Source organism: Camelus dromedarius, chromosome 5 (genome assembly GCF_036321535.1).
Source record: "Camelus dromedarius isolate mCamDro1 chromosome 5, mCamDro1.pat, whole genome shotgun sequence".
In the NCBI taxonomy this organism is placed as follows: domain Eukaryota; kingdom Metazoa; phylum Chordata; class Mammalia; order Artiodactyla; family Camelidae; genus Camelus; species Camelus dromedarius.
Window position 1 is genome coordinate 20,388,413 of NC_087440.1, and position 17,350 is coordinate 20,405,762.

General features: G+C 37.9%; 1 protein-coding gene and 2 pseudogenes across 8 annotated transcripts in view; all 3 read left to right on the plus strand.

Moving 5' to 3' along the window:
- Positions 1 to 17,350, plus strand: part of TP53BP1 (tumor protein p53 binding protein 1) — an 81,490-nt gene that overhangs the window by 37,677 nt on the left and 26,463 nt on the right. For 5 of the 8 annotated variants that reach the window (XM_031453180.2, XM_064485660.1, XM_010994944.3 and 2 more), the window contains 3 exons: positions 8,089 to 9,415; positions 13,115 to 13,234; positions 13,992 to 14,195. In XM_031453180.2, the coding sequence (XP_031309040.1) occupies positions 8,089 to 9,415; positions 13,115 to 13,234; positions 13,992 to 14,195 (1,651 nt within the window). Of the gene's footprint in view, positions 1 to 8,088; positions 9,416 to 13,114; positions 13,235 to 13,704; positions 13,834 to 13,991; positions 14,196 to 17,350 lie in introns of those variants that run through there. The other 3 variants (XM_064485659.1, XM_031453187.2, XM_031453186.2) reach the window with 3 other exon arrangements.
- Positions 446 to 987, plus strand: LOC105101724 (small ribosomal subunit protein bS16m-like; annotated as a pseudogene).
- Positions 1,554 to 2,537, plus strand: LOC105101722 (dnaJ homolog subfamily C member 9-like; annotated as a pseudogene).

Below are 17,350 nucleotides of genomic sequence, written 5' to 3' on the forward strand. Positions count from 1 at the left end.
AACCATAAACAAAATGAAAAGACAATCTACAGAATAGGAGAAAACATTTGCAAACAGTTTTACTAACAAGGGATTTTCCAACATATAAGAACAGCTCATACAGCTTAATATAATAAAAAGTAAACAACCCAGTAAAAAAAAAAAAAGAAGAAGATCTAAATAGACATTTCTCCAAAAAAGACAAACAGATGGCCAACAGGCACATGAAAAGATGCTCAGTATTGCTAATCATCTGGGAAATGCAAATCAAAGCTACAATAAGGTAATCACCTCACACAGGCCAGAATGACTATCATCAAAAAGAACACAACAAATGTTGGTGAGGATGTGGAGAGAAGGAACCCTTGTACACTGTTAGTAGGAATGTAAATTGGCACAGCCACTGTAGAAAACAGTATGGAGGTTTCTCAAAAAGCAAAATAGATCTGGGGTTGGGGTTGTTGAGGGGTGATCTCAGCGGCTCTGCTAGGTGGACTTTCCCATGGTTTGTTGGCACCGCCCCAGGTGGTTGAGCAGATCCGCGTGGGCGGCGGGAAGCTCCGAGGCGTTGCAACTGGCGCACAGGCCCTGGCTCCCGCGGCTGCTCCATGGTCCGGCTCATTACTCTCCTCTGCAAGGCCTACCGTGGAGGCCGCTTAACCATTCGCCTTGCCCTGGGTGGCTGTACCAACCGGCCTTTCTACCGCATCGTGGCTGCTCCGTTTCGTGGAGCAGCTGGGCTCCTATGATCCACTGCCCAACAGTCATGGTGAGAAACTTGTTGCTCTCAACCTGGATCGGATCCAGCATTGGATTGGCTGTGGGGCCCACCTCTCTAAGCCTGTGGAAAAGCTTCTAGGTCTTCCTGGCTTTTTCCCTCTGCATCCCATGGTAATCACAAATGCCGAGAGGCTGCGACGGAAACGGGCACGTGAAGTCCTTTTAGCCGCCCAGAAAACAGACTCAGAGGCTACAGAAACAAATGCAAGCTGACTTCAATGAGCATATGAGGGGGAACAAGGGCTCAAGGGAAAAGTTCCTAGCCAGCAGTTCCATCTTGTAGGTTGCAAAATTATTTGGGCCTTGAGCTCTGTGTACTCTTGTCAGATCATCTTTGGAAAAGAACAAATCCATTTAATCTATGTTAAACCATGTGAAATGGCCAAATGCTGATGTTTTGCTGTTTTTTAATGGAAAAAAGCAAAAACAAAACAGCAGTTCATAGGTTCAACTTGGTATCAACATTCCTTGTATTATTGCATACGCTTCTGAGCTGGGACATTGGGGAGAAAACAGATGCGAGGTTTCCACAGTAAGGGGAGGAGGGTGGTGGAGCAGACACCGTGGTGGAAGGAGGTTCCTGCGCTAAGAAACCGGGACGCCGGCTCCACTCTTAGCTTCAATCCGGGCTGCTGCCAGTTTGGTCACGCGCCTCCCCCCCCCCCCCCCCCGCGCCTCTTGCGACGCAGGCGCTTTGGGCTTTTTGCGCGGGAAAAGGAAGCAGGCCGGAGTTCTCCTTGGCTTTTTTTGGGGTCTGCTGTTTTCGCTGAGGCAGCTGCCCGCTCCGTGCCGCTGCGGGCCATGGGGCCTCTGGAGCTGTGCGAGGACGTGTTCGGCACTGCCTACCTTTACCGAGTGTTGAGCGTGCGGCGCGAGGTCTCAGACGGCGAAGTCTGGCGCGGCTACCACGAAATGTCCTTGCAGGTGCACCTGGACCGAGTGGGCGAGGGCGACAAGGACGCCACCCGCCACTTCCAGATCCTCGGGAAGGTCTATTCCGTTCTGAGTGACAAAGATCAGAGAGCAGTGTACGATGAGCAGGGAACAGTGGACTAGGATTCTGATGTGCTCAGCCAAGACCTGGACTGGGAGACCTACTGGAGATTACTCTTTAACAAGTTATCTCTAGAAGACATTCAAGGTTTAAAAGAGACATACAAAGGTTTTGAAGAAGAGCTGGCGATATTAAACAGCCCTATTTGGACTTCAGGGGTGACATGGATCAGATCATGGAGTCTGTGCTGTGTGTTCAGTACACAGAGGAACCCAGGATAAGGAATATTACTCAACAAGCCATTGATGCCAGAGAAGTCCCATCCTCTAACGCCTTTGTCAAAGAATTGAAGCAAAAGATGAATACAAGGAAAAAGAGGGCTCAGGAGGAGGCTAAAGAAGCAGAATTGAGCAGGTAGGAGTTGGGAGTTGATGAAAGAGTGGATGACTTAAAAGAAGTCATTCAGAGCAGACAAAAGGATCGGCAAAAGGAAATGGACAGTTTTCTGGCTCAGATGGAAGCAAAGTACTGCAAATTTTCCAAACGAGGAGGGAAAAAAAAGACTCTCAAGAAAGAGAAGAAATAATGGAATTTTCTCTTCAAAAGTCCTCAGGTGTTAATTGGTGCCATTGTAGGCAAGGTATAGTCAAGATTTGAAGACAGAAGTCACCCCAGCCCTTGAGAAAAGTCGTCTTTCAAGCCTAAATTATTCAGATCAACTATGTAAACCAAGCAGAATCTCTCAACCTGATCTTAATATATCTTAGAAATATTCTAGAAGTACCCTGACATTCTTCCTCGTACGATGGAATTTGGTGGTGATCATTGAGGGAACGGGGGAGGGAGGGTGGTATACTTCTTGACGAAATTGCTTCTGTGGGTCTTCTGTACAAGGAGCTCCGTCTAGAGTGCAGGTCTGTCCACACCTCCTTTAGCTGTTGTCATTTTGCCACACAGGAGTGAGTTGCAGAGTATCCAGTGATGTGTGTATTTATTAAAACAGGTACTCTACCTAGCTAGAAGGCCTTCAGCACAGTTGCTGGACATCTGTCTTCCAAATACTTGCCAGTTTGCTTTCAGCCTTAATATTCTTGCATAGACTCTCTCCTTTTTGTTTTGCTCAACTGGGTTTTGTACTCTTTGCTTGATGTATATTGGACAAACGGGTTCAGATTACTTGCGTGCATCTTTATAAGACTTATACGTGATTAAATAAGTAAAATATGACTGCTAAGTTCTGGGGGCTGTTTAAATGATTCCAGTGTGTTCATTTAAGATGATCTAGAGAAAATATGAATGGTGCTTAGGATAGAGAAAGTAGAAGAAAAGTAGTCCTAGTGAGCATTGTAGTAGATGCCCTGGTTTAAGTAGCATAAAGAGATGTTGTAGTCCTGCCGTAACTGCTGAATGTCCTTTGTCAGGTCACTGAGTTTGTCTGAACTTGTTTCCTTATCTGTAAAAAGGTAAGGGAGGTGGGTTAAATGACTTGTTAGAGGCTCCTATTAATGCTTACCTTGAAAGGGAAGCCATCTTGAAAACAAAAACAAAAACAAACCAAAATAGGTCTAACATATGACCTAGTAATTCCACTTCTGGGTGTATATTCAAAGAAAAAAACCAAAACAAAAGCACTAATTCAAAAAGATAGGTGCGCCCCATTGTTCATAGCATTATTTACAGTTGCCAAGATATGGCAGCAACCTTAAGTGTCTGTCAGCAGATGAATGGATAAAGAAGATGTGGTATATATATTCAGAGGAATACTACTCAGCCATAAATGGCAAGAATGAAATTTTGCCATTTGCAGCAACATGGATGGGCTTGGAGGGTATTATTCTAAGTGGAATAAGTGAGACAGAGAAAGATAAGTACTGTATATTACTTACATGTAGAATCTATAAAATATTACCAACTAGTGAGAAAAGAACAAGAAGCAGACAAGAGACAGAGAACAAACTAGTGGCTACTACTGGGTGGGGACAGGGCAACATAGGAGTCGGGGAGTGGGAGGCACAAAGTATTTGGATATAAGATGGGCCCAAAGATGTATTGTACAACATTGGGAATATAGCCAGTATTTTGTGATAACTGTAAATGGAAAGTATCCTTTAAAAAGTATATTAAAAAAATTAAAAAGGCAAAATGTATATATTAAGGGCAAAAAAAAGATGTTCAGTGGCTTCAAACTTCTTTTTGAAGAGACCTCTTTTGGAACCTCCTGATTTTTAATCTGTGCTCTTATCTTCTGTGCCTGGTACACAACTGTCACTTCCCTTTCATTATAGTCCTTGGAGATTGTCTTTACTGTCTTTGTGTTAGATTCCTCTTGGGCTCCATGTCTTCTTCCTTGGTTTACTCCCTCATTTTGGTGGAGGATATCCTTGAACATATTTTGTACTCTCATACTTGATTTGTAGTTTGTAGGAGTATAGAATTTTAGATTGGAAATAATTTTCCTTTAAGCTTTTTGAAGGCATTGCTCTACTGTCCTCAAACTTCAGTGTTGCTGTTGAGAAGTGTGTGGCCAGTTTGATTCTTATCTTTAATGTGTGAGCTGTTTTTTTTTCCTTTATTGGAATCTTATAGGATTTTCTCTTTATGCCCAGTGTTCTGAAATTTCCAGACTCTTGGCATTGGTCTGTTTTTATTCATTGTATTGGCCAATCCTCTCAGTCTAGAAACTCAGGTCCTTCAGTTCAGGGACATTTAATTAATTTCTTCCTCTCTGTTCTTTTTTTTTTTTTTTTTTTTTTTAAATGGAATACTTATTGTTTGGATGCTCAAACTCAATAATAGTCTTGTAATTTTCTAATTTTGTCTATGACTTTCTGTCTCTTTCTTTTTGTTTAACTTTATGTGTAATTTCCTAATCTTTTTTTAAACTTAAAAAACTGCACTTTATTGAGATATAATTCATGCACTGTATTGTTCACCCATTTTAAAGTCTCTAGTCCACTGGCTTTTAGTATATTCACAAAGTCAGGCAGTTATTCACCAAAATCTAATTTTAGAACATTTTCATCCCTCTCCCCTAACAAAAGACCCCGTGCTTATTAACAGTCACTCCCATTTCCCCCACCCCCAGCCCTAGTCAGTCACTAATCTACTTTATGTCTCTGTGGGTTCGCTTGTTCTTGACATTTCATGTAAGTGGAATTATACAATATGTAGTCCTTTGTGATTGGTTTCTTTAATTTAGTGTAGTATTTCCATGATTCATCCATGTTGTGGCATGTATCAGAACTTCGTTCCCTTTTTTTTTTTTTAACTGAACAATAGTTAATTTACAATATCGTGTTAGTTTCAAGTGTACAGCCGAGTGATTCAGTTATAAATATATATATTTTTCAGATTCTTTTCCATTATAGGTTATTACAATATATTGCGTATAGTTGTCTCTGTTATACAGTAAATCTTTATTATTTTTCTCATTCTTTTTTATTCTGAATAATACTGTGTATGGACATACCATATTTTATTCATCCATTTATCAGTTGATGGACATTTGGGTTGTTTCCCCTTTTTGGTTATTATAAATAATGCTGCTGTGTACATTGTGCACAAGTTTTTGGGTGGTTGACTCATATTGAGTGAAGTCTTGACAGATCCTCAGTTTTGTTCACTGAGCTTTGTTTTTCTGATTAGGCCTCCAGGGAATCTCAGTGCTGTGGATCATTAAGGGCCAGACATTGGCTAGATCCAGGCACTCTTAAGAAATACAGCCTATTGATAAGCAGTTAGCCTCTGAAATTTTACTTTGCTGACTGAAATTATACAGATATTGAAAAAAATTCCTTAATAAAATCACATAATTATTTACTCAATGTTTACTCAATAATGTGTTCAGAATAGAGGCAACTGCTTAACGGATATGAAGTTTCCTTTTAGAATGACGAAAATGTTTTCAAACTAGATAGAGGTGGTGGTTGCACATTGGAAATGTTCGCTTAAAAGTGGTTACTTTGTTGTATGAGTTTGACTTAAAAAAAGTTATAGTTTTATTAGCAAAGTTTTATATATAAGCCTTTGTAAAATGACATTTTTTTTACAAGAAAAATATATATTTCTTGTAGAGTATGTATAATATACAGGTAAGTGAAAATAAGATTATTAGTTATCCTGTCACAGAAATAACTACCTGTAACTTTTTTATGGTATATATGTACTTATTAACTTAAAAAAAATGAAAATTATATAAAAATATATAAAAAGACCACAACATATATATTCACATACTTTTTAAACTAAAAACCTTTTTCTGTTTAATACATAGCCCATTTTTCTATATTGTTTAATATTCATCTACAATTTTATGTAGTTTTAAAATATTCCATCATGTAGGTGTGTCATAATTTTTAAATGAATCTGTCAGTAGATATTTAATCTATCAATAGATACTCTTTTTGTTTCCTTTTCTAAATAATAATTTTAGCAGTGAACAGTATTGTAGCTAAATCTCAATGTACTTCTATCAAGTAATTTCCTGAAAATGGAATTATTGGACTAAGGGGTATACAAAGTTTCAAGGCTGTTATATATTGCCAAATTGCCATTAAAATGTTGAACCAATTTATATTCGGTCAAGCCTGAGAGAGTATATGATCAGGTTGAAATTTATAACTTTTTATAATCTGAAAGGGTAAACAGTAACACCAGACTTTGAAATACCAGAAGTTATGTAATATACAGAATGTTTGACAACCTATTTTGATTCCTCATTTCCTTAAAAATCATAGGAAATGAATGCCTTACCAGCTATGTCTAGAGTTTTTATAGCATTTATTGTAGGCAAAATAACACACTAAATGTAAATTCTTATATAAAAACATATTTAAGCTTTGAGTTATTTTATTATTTACATAAAATAAAAATGCCATTTTAAGTGTATAATTTGAAGAATTTTGGTAGTTGTATACGATTGTATAACCACCACCACCATTAAAGTACAGAACGGTTTCCTTACCCTAAAGTTTCTTCATAATCCTTTGCAGCTGATTTCTCCTCCCCCCACCCCCATCCCCTCTCTACCCTAGGCAACCATTCATCTACCTTCTGTCACCATAGTTTTATTTTTTCAAGAATTTCAAAAAATTGGAATCATAACTGTGTATGATCTTTTGTGGTTGAGTTCTTTAGCCTAGCGTATTTTTGAGATTCGTTCCTATTCTGGCATGTGTTAGTACTTCAGTCCTTTTTATTGTTGAGTAGTATGGCATAATATGGATATTTGCAGTTTGTTTATCTGTTCACCAGTTGATAAACATTTGAGGTATTTCCAGTTTTTGGCTATTAATGAATAACTGTTTTGAACATCTGCATACACATCTTTGTGTGGACATACGATTTTATTTCTCTTGGGTTAATACCTTCAAGTACAATTTCTGGGTCATATGGTAGTATTAATGGATATTTAGCTTTACAAGATAGTGCCAAACTGTTCTCCAAAGTGACTGTGCTTCTGCATTCCCACCAGCAACGTGTGACAGTTGCGGTTCCACATCCTCACCAACAGGATGTAGTCTTATTAACTTCAGCCATCCTTCTTGGCTGACGTGGTGTCTGTTGACTAATGCTATTGTAAAACTTTGGGTTTTAACATCTGCTTTATGAGTGCTAGCATATTTTGAAATAGTGGGACATAAAATAAGTACAGGTGTACCTCATTTTCTTGTGGTTCACTTTATTGTGCTTCTCAGAAAATGTGTTTCTTGCAAATAGAAGGTTCGTGGCAACCCAGCTAACCCAGATGATGGTTAGCACTTTTTAACAATAAATTTTAAATTATGATTATAAATGAAAAGATGTAATGCTATTACACACTTAATAGACTACATAGTATAAAAACATAACTTTTATATACACTGGGAAACCAAAAAATTTCTATGATTTGCTTTATTGCGATAGTGTGGACCTGAACCTGCAGTATCTCCAAGTTATGCCTGTGTATTCCCACTTCGTGAGAACTGAAGTGGACGGTGTAAGCATATGTTCAAATGATTACTGTGTAATTGAGGGCCTATTATACAGTATATAACATGATTTTAGCAATGATATACAGCTAACTTAAGTAGGAATACACTTAAATTTAATACTTTTAAGTTTTTGTTTGGATTGTGCTTATTCTAGATCAGTAATTCACAAGAAAAGCATTTAAGCAGAGTGACGTGTTGATGAAAAGAGTGGTGATTATGAACTTTATATATTTGAAATTATGACCCTAGAGTTTTAAAATTCTTGATTAATTGATTTAGAAATTTTAGATAAATTGAAAGATTAGAAATGAAAAAATATGACTATGAAGAAATGATTGTATTTCTCTTTTTATTCTTCCTTAGGATATTTTCATTCCATCTCCAACTTTGGAAGAACGATCAAATGATGAGAAGAAGGATAGAGATTTGCAAAGTTCATCTTTGACTGTTGAGTGTTCTAAAACTTCAGAAACTGAACCAAAGAATTCCACTGAGGATCTTGGGCTTTCTTTGACAGGGGATTCTTGTAAGTTGATGCTTTCTGCAAGTGAGTATAGTCAGTCCCCAAAGATAGAGAGCTTGAGTTCTCACAGGATAGATGAAGATGGAGAAAACACACAGATTGAAGATACTGAACCCATGTCTCCAGTTCTCAATTCTAAACTTGTTCCTGCTGAAAATGATAATATCTTGATTAATCCAGCACAAGATGGTCAAGTAGAACTGAATCAGAATGATGAGAAAACAAAGGAAGATAACACAGAAACCAGAGATGACATTAGTATTTTAGCTGCCAGTTGCAAAGGTAGAGAAGAAACTGTAGCAGAAGATGTTTGTATTGATCTCACTTGTGATTCAGGTAGTCAGGCAGTTCCCTCTCCAGCTACTCGATCTGAGGCACTCTCTAGTGTGTTAGATCAGGAGGAAGCTATAGAAATTAAAGAACATCATCCAGAGGAGGGGTCTTCAGGGTCTGAGGTGGAAGAAATCCCTGAGACTCCTTGTGAAAGTCAAGGAGAGGAGCCCAAAGAAGAAAATATGGAAGGTGTCCCATTGCACCTTTCTCTGACTGAAACTCAGTCCCAAGGCTTGTGTCTTTCAAAGGAAGTCCCCAAACAAGAATGCCAGGAAGCTATGGAAGTTGAAACCAGTGTGATTAGTATTGATTCCCCCCAGAAGCTTCCAGTACTTGACCAAGACTTGGAACATAAGGATCAGGAAGCATGGGAAGAAGCTACTTCAGAGGACTCGAGTGTTGTCATTGTAGATGTGAAGGAACCATCTCCCAGAGTTGATGTTTCTTCTGAACCTTTAGAGGGAGTGGAGAAATGCTCAGATTCCCAGTCGTGGGAGGATGATGCTCCAGAAATAGAACCATGTGCTGAGAATAGAGCAGATACTCAAGAAGAAAAGAGTGCAGAAAATGCAGGAGATCTGAAATCAGTGACTGCAGAAAAAGAACCTGTAGAGGCAGACTCGTTACAGCCTCCATTGACTTTGGTGAGAGCAGATGATGCTCAAAGACCTGACCAGGAGATGCAGCAGACCCAACCGCAAGAGAAAACAGATAGCTCGTTAGCGGAAGACTCAAAAATGGCTAATGCAAAGCAGCTGAGCTCAGGTGTAGAGGCCCAGCAGCTGGAGAAAGCCTCTGCCCATGCCTCGCAAAGCTTCTGTGAGAGCTCTAGTGGTAAGTGTGATTAAGAATTGTCCTGTCTCGAACCAAATTATAGTTTGGCATAGAAGGTAGGAGAGAACCGCATGCTTGTGTTAGGGCAAAAATTAACTTGAATTTATGTTTATGAACAGCCAATGATAGTTGGGGTATGTAAAAATTTGAGTTGTATTTTTCTTTTTTTTACCTGTAATTGTAGAATCAGATCATTCGAGGTTTTTAATTGAGCTTTATAACTCAGGAGTAATCAACATGAATTTTATAAATATTTAGAAATTGTACCAATCTGATATTTTCTACTTGTTCCCAATCTTGCTCCATATTTTTATATTTTGACAGTTGCCTTAAAGTACAGGGAGCTTTCTTGATTAACTTATGCAGTTAAATCATATTCAAAACTCTACAAGTTTTTTCTTTATGGGCATTAAGTAAAGTTTCTAAATTGGGGTCAGCATTTGTCTATTTTAAACCTTAAACTGAGAAAGATACTAGTTTGTGTTTTTTATCTGTTTTCTAAAGTCCAGAATGAGAACGTAGATTACCTTCTGAAATATTTGTGGGATATTATTTGTGACATTAGCTGAAAACAATTCAAACTTTCCAAATTCCCTAAGTTAGTATAATTGAAAGACAAAACAAAACAAAAAACCAAAATACAAACTTAAGCAAACAAGCTTCTAAGGATATGGAAATGAGAAACAATATTTAGGTAACATCATAGCTGTTAATTAATACCGCTGACCATACCTTTTGGTACTCCTGGCGCAGTCCCAGTTTACACCTGCTGTCTAGGAGGGATTATTAGTAGTGCTTTTTTAAATCTCAAAATTGCCCCTGTTCGTTAGATTTTATATTCTTGAATTTTTTTTCCACTGCAGAACAAGAAATGTTAGAGCTGAAAAGGAGGTTAGCAGGTATTGGGTTCAGTCTCTTTTTCCTAAAGTGATGTGGCTAGGTAATAACTGAAGCGGGACTAGAACCTCTGTCTCCTGATTCTATGGTTTTTCCTCCTTATAAAACTGTATGATACAGTTTCTCTGATTCTGATGATTATGGTCAAGAACTATACAGACTACCTAATAGTCTGTTTAATGGAATCTTTTTGTAATTTCATCACATCTAAATATAATTATTGACCTAAGTCATGTTTTATAGGAAGGTTGCTTTGGTTGCTGTACAGAAGGAACTGGGGGTTGGGGAAAGGAGGAGACTTCAGACAAAGTAATTGATTGGCTGTAGTAATAATCCAGGGATGAGGCACTGAAGACCAGATAAGGGTGGTGGCAGTGCTGCCTGTACAAGAGCCAATTTTCCATTAGGTTGTAGTGATGCAGTTGGGTCAATGGTGCTAAAGTAACTTCTCATAAATAATTTTCAGTAATTAATGCTTACATATTATATTTGCATATTATGGTTTGTCACATAGAAGGATATACTTAAAGATTTCATACAGATTTTTGAAAGTCTGAATGGTCAATCGTAATGTGAACGAGGGTTCCTGTAGGGATTGTAGAACAAGTGATTGTTCCAGTAATGAAAATTCTATAAAATACATCTTTGGAATTTATGATGCTTTATGAGGTGTTTTTTGTTTGTTTGTTTTGTTTTTTAGTTTCTGTATCCCTCTTAAATTCTTTATTACCTAAAGGACTTGGTTTTTAAGGAGCTACTTGAGAATGAATGCTTACCTGTCAAGCCGTTTCTCTTTTTGTTGTACCGCTGGTGGAATTTGCCGTTTAGGTGTGATGTTGAGCTTCTCCACTTCTTCTCTTCACAGTTCCTTTCGTGGTGCTTGTATTCTTTTCATCTTTTATTTCTGAAGTCCATTCATTTCTCTTTTCATCCCTTCAGTTCGCTAATTCATTTTCTCTTATATGTAGATGTAAAAGATGTTTTTTGTTTTGTGGTTTTGAAAGAAAAAAATATCAAGATGCTTAATATTAAAGATAATAAAGGGTAGAAGTGGAATGGGAAAAGATGAAAGAAGAAAAACGTGGTATAGTAAGAAATGTATTTGACCTCCATCTGGTTCCTGGCACTGAGCTAAAATTCTAAGTGATAGAAATAGCTTTTGTTATTCATAACAAGCCTTTTCTATCACACCTAGATTATGCTCCTGAGGTGATTTAGGGTGGGATCCTCCCTACATGGCCTCAGGGATGGGGCTGTTCACCAGAAAGACAAAGTGATTAGAGGGTTGGGACTTCCAGCCCCACCCTCCTACCTCCTGGATGGGGAGGGGCTGGAGATTAAAGCTCTATAAAAACTCTTGAACAACAAGATTTGGTTCCCTGGTTGATAAATGGAGGGTGGCTAGTCCCAATTCCACAGGGGACAGAAGTTCCTGCTATCAGATCTGGACCTCACCCAGTGTCTGCCTCTTCATCTAGTTGTTCATCTGTGCCCTTTATATAAACTGTTAAATGTAAGTAAATGTTTTTCTGAGTACTATGAGCAGCTCCAACAAAGTAATCCTATGTGAGGAGGGTGTCGTGGGAACCTGCGAGGTAGAGCCAGTTGGTTTAGAAGCACAGGTAAACAGCCCAGACTTCTGATTGGTGTCTGAAGCAGAGACAGGCTTGACAGACTGAGCCTTTAACTTGGGGTCTAATGGTATCTCTGGGTAGACAGTGTCAGAACTGAGTTTAACTTTGTAGAGCACCCACAAAGTATCTCCTGGGAATTGGAGAATTATTTGGTGATGTTGGAAAGCACATTAGAATAACTGTTTTCACAAGGAATAGTGGTGGGTTGTGCTAGCTTATAGTAGTTTTGAGCCATTCCAGGAAAGTAAGTACAAGTTATTATGTCGGGTTTAAGAGCAGCAATCTGGCACAATTCTTTTTTTCTCCCAAACTTAATCATTTTATTAAATGAGATAAATAATTAGGGAATCGGAAAATGTGATTTTTGGCAGTTTACTAATCCTGATTAGCAAAAATTTGGAACTGAGGCCTAGTTAAAAAACAGTTTTGTCTCTTGACAAATGCTTAATTTGGTAACTACTAACTAAAATGTGTAACCTGGGGATGCTCATATATGTAAGATTTACCACTGCACAGAGATTTAGATATGAACATTACTGCTGTGGCCTAGAGCAAATGCTGGTCAGTACTGCTGAAATATGAAACCTGCAGATTTCTCTTCGAACCAGTAACTATTTTGAAGTCCTTTAGCCCCTGAAATCTTTGTCATCTCTTTGAATAGATTGTAAATTGTAAGTATTAACATCAGACTTTAACGTAGAGAATCCTACAGATTGCTAAAGCTTATAAATGAACTTCTTGGGTTAGCATTGCACAAAATTAAAATGTCCAGACTTGAAACTGTCCAAATTTGTATCACTCATCGAGTATCCCCAGTTGTACTTAACTGTCTTGGCTCTCAGATATTTCTATATTCCTTTTGGTCTCTTGTTCCTCAGGGCCTCCAAACTTTGGGCTTCCTCGATTTGCCTGTCCTCTGGTTGTCTACTTTGTGTTGGTCCTGTTGATGATTGTAATGGAGAGCAGAGAGAAAGAATAGTAGGAAGTTGGTTCAGAGGCCTGGCGACGAGGGGTTAGCAATGAGGCCGAATTTGGGAGCAAAGGAAAAGAATAATTGAAATAATTCTTGTGGTTCTCCTTCCTTTTGCTTTTTTTATACTTCTGTTTTGGTTTCCTTTTTGTTTATCATTGGTTTTGTTCTGTTTTTGTTTTGTTTCGTTTTCTCCAGAAACTCCATTTCATTTTACTTTGCCTAAAGAAGGTGATATTATTCCACCACTGACTGGTGCAACTCCACCTCTTATTGGGCACCTAAAATTGGAGCCCAAGAGACACAGTACTCCTATTGGTGAGTGACTAAAATGTAATGATATTTAAAGCACAATTTCTGAGATGCCATTCTTTATGCAAGTAATTCTTTTGTAGCTGAGGCGTTGGGTGTGCCTGATAAGGTTGAATTTTGTCTTAGGAAGAATAAGGCTGTGGTGTCTGAGTCCATGAGTTTACTCCCAGGAGATGTTGAATGAGAGAGAGGAAAGAAAGGATGGAAAGAAGGAAGAAAGAGAATGTTTATAAAAATTTAATTCTATTACTTGCAAAGCAATAGAATCTGAGTACTAAGCAGTGATACAGAGCTATTTAGTAAAAAAGGGACAGCAGGTAGGGTTGAGGTACTATTTATTCAGGACCCTGGCCAGTCAGTCTGCTGCTTAACAGGGCCAGAAAATTTATATCCTCCTTCCCTGAGGCAGCCAGTAGTCTACATTAACCTATTTGTTTTCTCTAGTCAGTGCTGGGAGGTAACAATCATGCCGTCTGGAGTCTCCTGCTACCTATGCCTGATGCTGGCAGATGTGGGTTGGCTGAGGGCTCATGCAACATCCTTTGTCCAGATGCAGAAGTGGAACTGAATCCTGTTGCTCTTCTTAAGACCAGGTGTCAACACTAGTGCGTAGTTGTTAATACTTGTGACAGGATCTATCCTAGGAACCCCCTTCAATCCTGCAGAGCTGTGGAGCCAAACAGGCAAATTGATGACTGAATTGTTACTTTTCATGTTTGTATTTTAGTGTTGTTCTTTCTTCCCCTTGCCTCCCTTCTTTCAGGGATTAGCAATTATCCAGCAAGCAACATAGCAACCAGTGATGTCATGTCTGAAAGCATGGTGGAGACCAACGATCCCATACTTGAGAATGACAAAGGAGATTCTGGGGCTGCTCCAGAAATGGATGATAAATTGTGTCTGAGAATGAAACTGGTCAGTCCTGAGACTGAGCCGAGTGAAGAGTCTTTGCAGTTTAGTCTGGAAAGTAAGTTTTATTTTATGTTAGTCTTGGGTAACAAGTAGGTCTGGATCTTCTGGGAAGTATTAATTATCTTCTAGTTTTAGTGGTTGATACTTTCATAATTATAAGTGTGTAAAGTCTTACTCTTACAAACTGAATTCTTCATTTTCAGCTAGTCACTATCATGTTGCTGAAGGTGCCCCATTTTATAATCTCTGTGGTGCTGCTTGTATCTCTGTATTAGACTTGTGTCTACACAAAGTAATTGGTTTCTATAATTCGAGTTCAGAAGAGGATAGAAAATTTAGGATTGTGGGTTCACATTGTAGGTTTATGTTGACTATTTCCCACATTAATTGCAAGTTGTTGGTATGGCTGGAGTACAGAGAAGGTGTGAGAAAATGGCTGCAAAGTCGAGACCAGGTTCTGAAAGGCCTTTTATAGCATGCTGACAAGCTGAAGAATTTTATGGCAAGGGAATAAATAATATGATCAGATTTGCTTTTTTTAAAAACATCAGCTGAATATTTGAAAAATTTGTGCCTTTGTGCATATTCCTTTCATTTCCTTGCCCATTTCCTATTCTGCTGCCTGGCAGACACAGTCTTCACCAGGAAGTGGGGTCATGAGTAGTGGGGATGGAGACGAGGGGATGAATTTGAGAGATGAGTAGTAGAATAGAGAGAACCTTGGGACCAGTTGAATATGAAGTAAAAGGGAGGAAAAAAACACTGAATGACTTACATCTGAATTTTGTTGTCATGATAGTGCTCCAAAGTAAATATCCTTATTTCCATTTTACTGATGAGAAAACAGAGACTGAGAGAGGTTTTAAAGTTATATACCTAAGATTGCAATAATTGGTAAGAGGTGGAGCTGGAGTTTGAATCAGATTCATCTGACTTCAGAGCTTATAATTTTTCCACTAGGTAGTTTCTAAATGCTGTTTAATGGAGTTAGAAGAGGAAGACGTCTTGTAAAGGAGATTGTAAAGGAATATTCCAGGAAGAGGACTAGGAGAGTATAAAGCCATGGAAGCCTGTGGGAGGAGAGTTGTAAGAAGATGACAATGTCATATGCAGAAGTGAGGTCTAGTAAGATATGTCTGAAAATGTACATTGGAGTTGGCAGTTAGGATTCATTTGGTGATTCTAGCAAGAACTATTTCAGTGTAGTGGTTTGGGTGGGAGCTATGCTGAAGGTAATTGAGGAGTGAAGAGGGGAGAAGAGGCAGCAGATTCTACTTTTGAGAAGTTTATGTGATAAAGGAAGAAAAAATACAGCAAGGTAGAGGGAAATACAGGATTGAGGGAGATTTTTTTTTTCTTCCATTTTTAGACTGAGGGAGACCTGAGAAGGTTATTGATTGAAAGGAAGTCTCCCAAAAAAGAGATGGGTTAAAAATGAGGCCCCTGAGAGAAATGGGGAGGGGGAGGGAGCTTTCAAAGATCACAAGAGTGGGTGGACTTGAATAAGTAGGACTTCTCGTTCTCTGAGACCAAAGAAAAGACATTCCAGCTAATATATTTTGAGTTCTTACTCTATGCCAGTTATGTATGTCATACATGTACAGCTCATAAAATCTCATAACCTGTAAAGAGGATCCTGTTGTTATCCACATTTTACAGGTAAGGAAACTGAGGCACAGGAAGATTGGGCATGCTCTCTAGCATCACACAGCTAGTCAGTGGCGTAACCCGAATTCAAAGTAGTGCCAAGAAACAGAGGTCTGGCTCCAAACTACAGTGCTGTTCTGCTTTTTAGTGCTTATTGATTTGAATCTTAGAACCTCAGTAGAAATTAAAATGTAACATGTTTCCATCCTTATTACCATCTTCTCTGAAATCAAGTAGGGCTTATCAAGAGAGTATACGGTAGCCTTGAGTATTCAGGTTTGAAATTACAATTGGGAAGACCGCAAATGGAACTAAATATTAAAGATGACCATATTAGTAAATTGTACTGCCTTTCCTGATACTAGGAGCGTAGTGGTTGGGCACCATACTCACAGTTTTCCTCATTTCATCCTCTCAACAAACCTATGAGATTGATCCTTTTTAATCTCTATTTTATGGATGAGGAACCTGACTCAAAAGAAGTTTACTCCCAGGTTGGACTACTAAGTGCTGAAGCCGGGGCCTGAGCCAGGTTTCTGTTTCAGAGCCAGGGCTCTAACCACCAAACTTCTGCTGTCTCCTTGATGGACTATTTAGATTATGATGAGTTATGAATATTTTAGAAATGTGTTAAAAATTTGTTATTTTCTCTAAGGCTGGAATTAATTGTAAATGAACAAATTTTAATCCCTTGACATTATTGACATTATTTAGAGAATATGGGATTCTTTTCAATATGACCTTTAATTTTTTGCTACAGATTCTTTTTTGAAAATTTATTTTATTTTTCAAATATCTATCCCAAAAGCACTTTGGGAAGAACTTGAGTACCTTCTATATATGGGTTCTTCTAAAACTGTATACTATTTAAATTTGTGCATCAACCTAAGACATTTTCCTACATAATTAATTTTATTGAAGTTGTTTATTTTTTAACCTTTAATTTGTTTTGAAATATTAAAATTTAAAAAATTTTTTTAAAATTTTTACTACATGAGTATTTTAGTTGTATGAGAGGAGATGAATTGATATTCACAAGTTTCATTTTCATTTTTAAATGTTACTGCTTAGTAATTCAGCATATTGTATTTCTGAACTGATTAGTCTTCTGTAGGAAGTTTGAAAGAAAATTAATAGAAATGAGAAAAACATATCATTAAATGATAAATCTTTTTTCTTTTTTTTTTTAAATTTTTTTGTAGAGGGAGGTGATTAGATTTATTTATTTATTTTCTGAGGAGGTACTGGGAATTGAACCCAGCACCTTGTGTGTGCTGAGTGTGCACTCTACCACTTGAACTATATCCTCCTCCCAAATGATAAATCTTTTTTATGTTCACTTATTATTCATACCCATTTCCTTTTTATTGTTATAAATACTAATAAAGCTGGTTTTGATTTTTTAATGTAATTTTTTTTTTTTTAATGTCATAGTGAAAGGAGGCCTTCATTAACTTCTGAAATCCAGGCGTTATTTTAGAGCATCACTGGGGTTGAGCAAGTTTTTAGAGAAGAATTTTAGGTGTGATCCTAACTGAGTTCTGTTTCTTTTTCCTTTCTTTT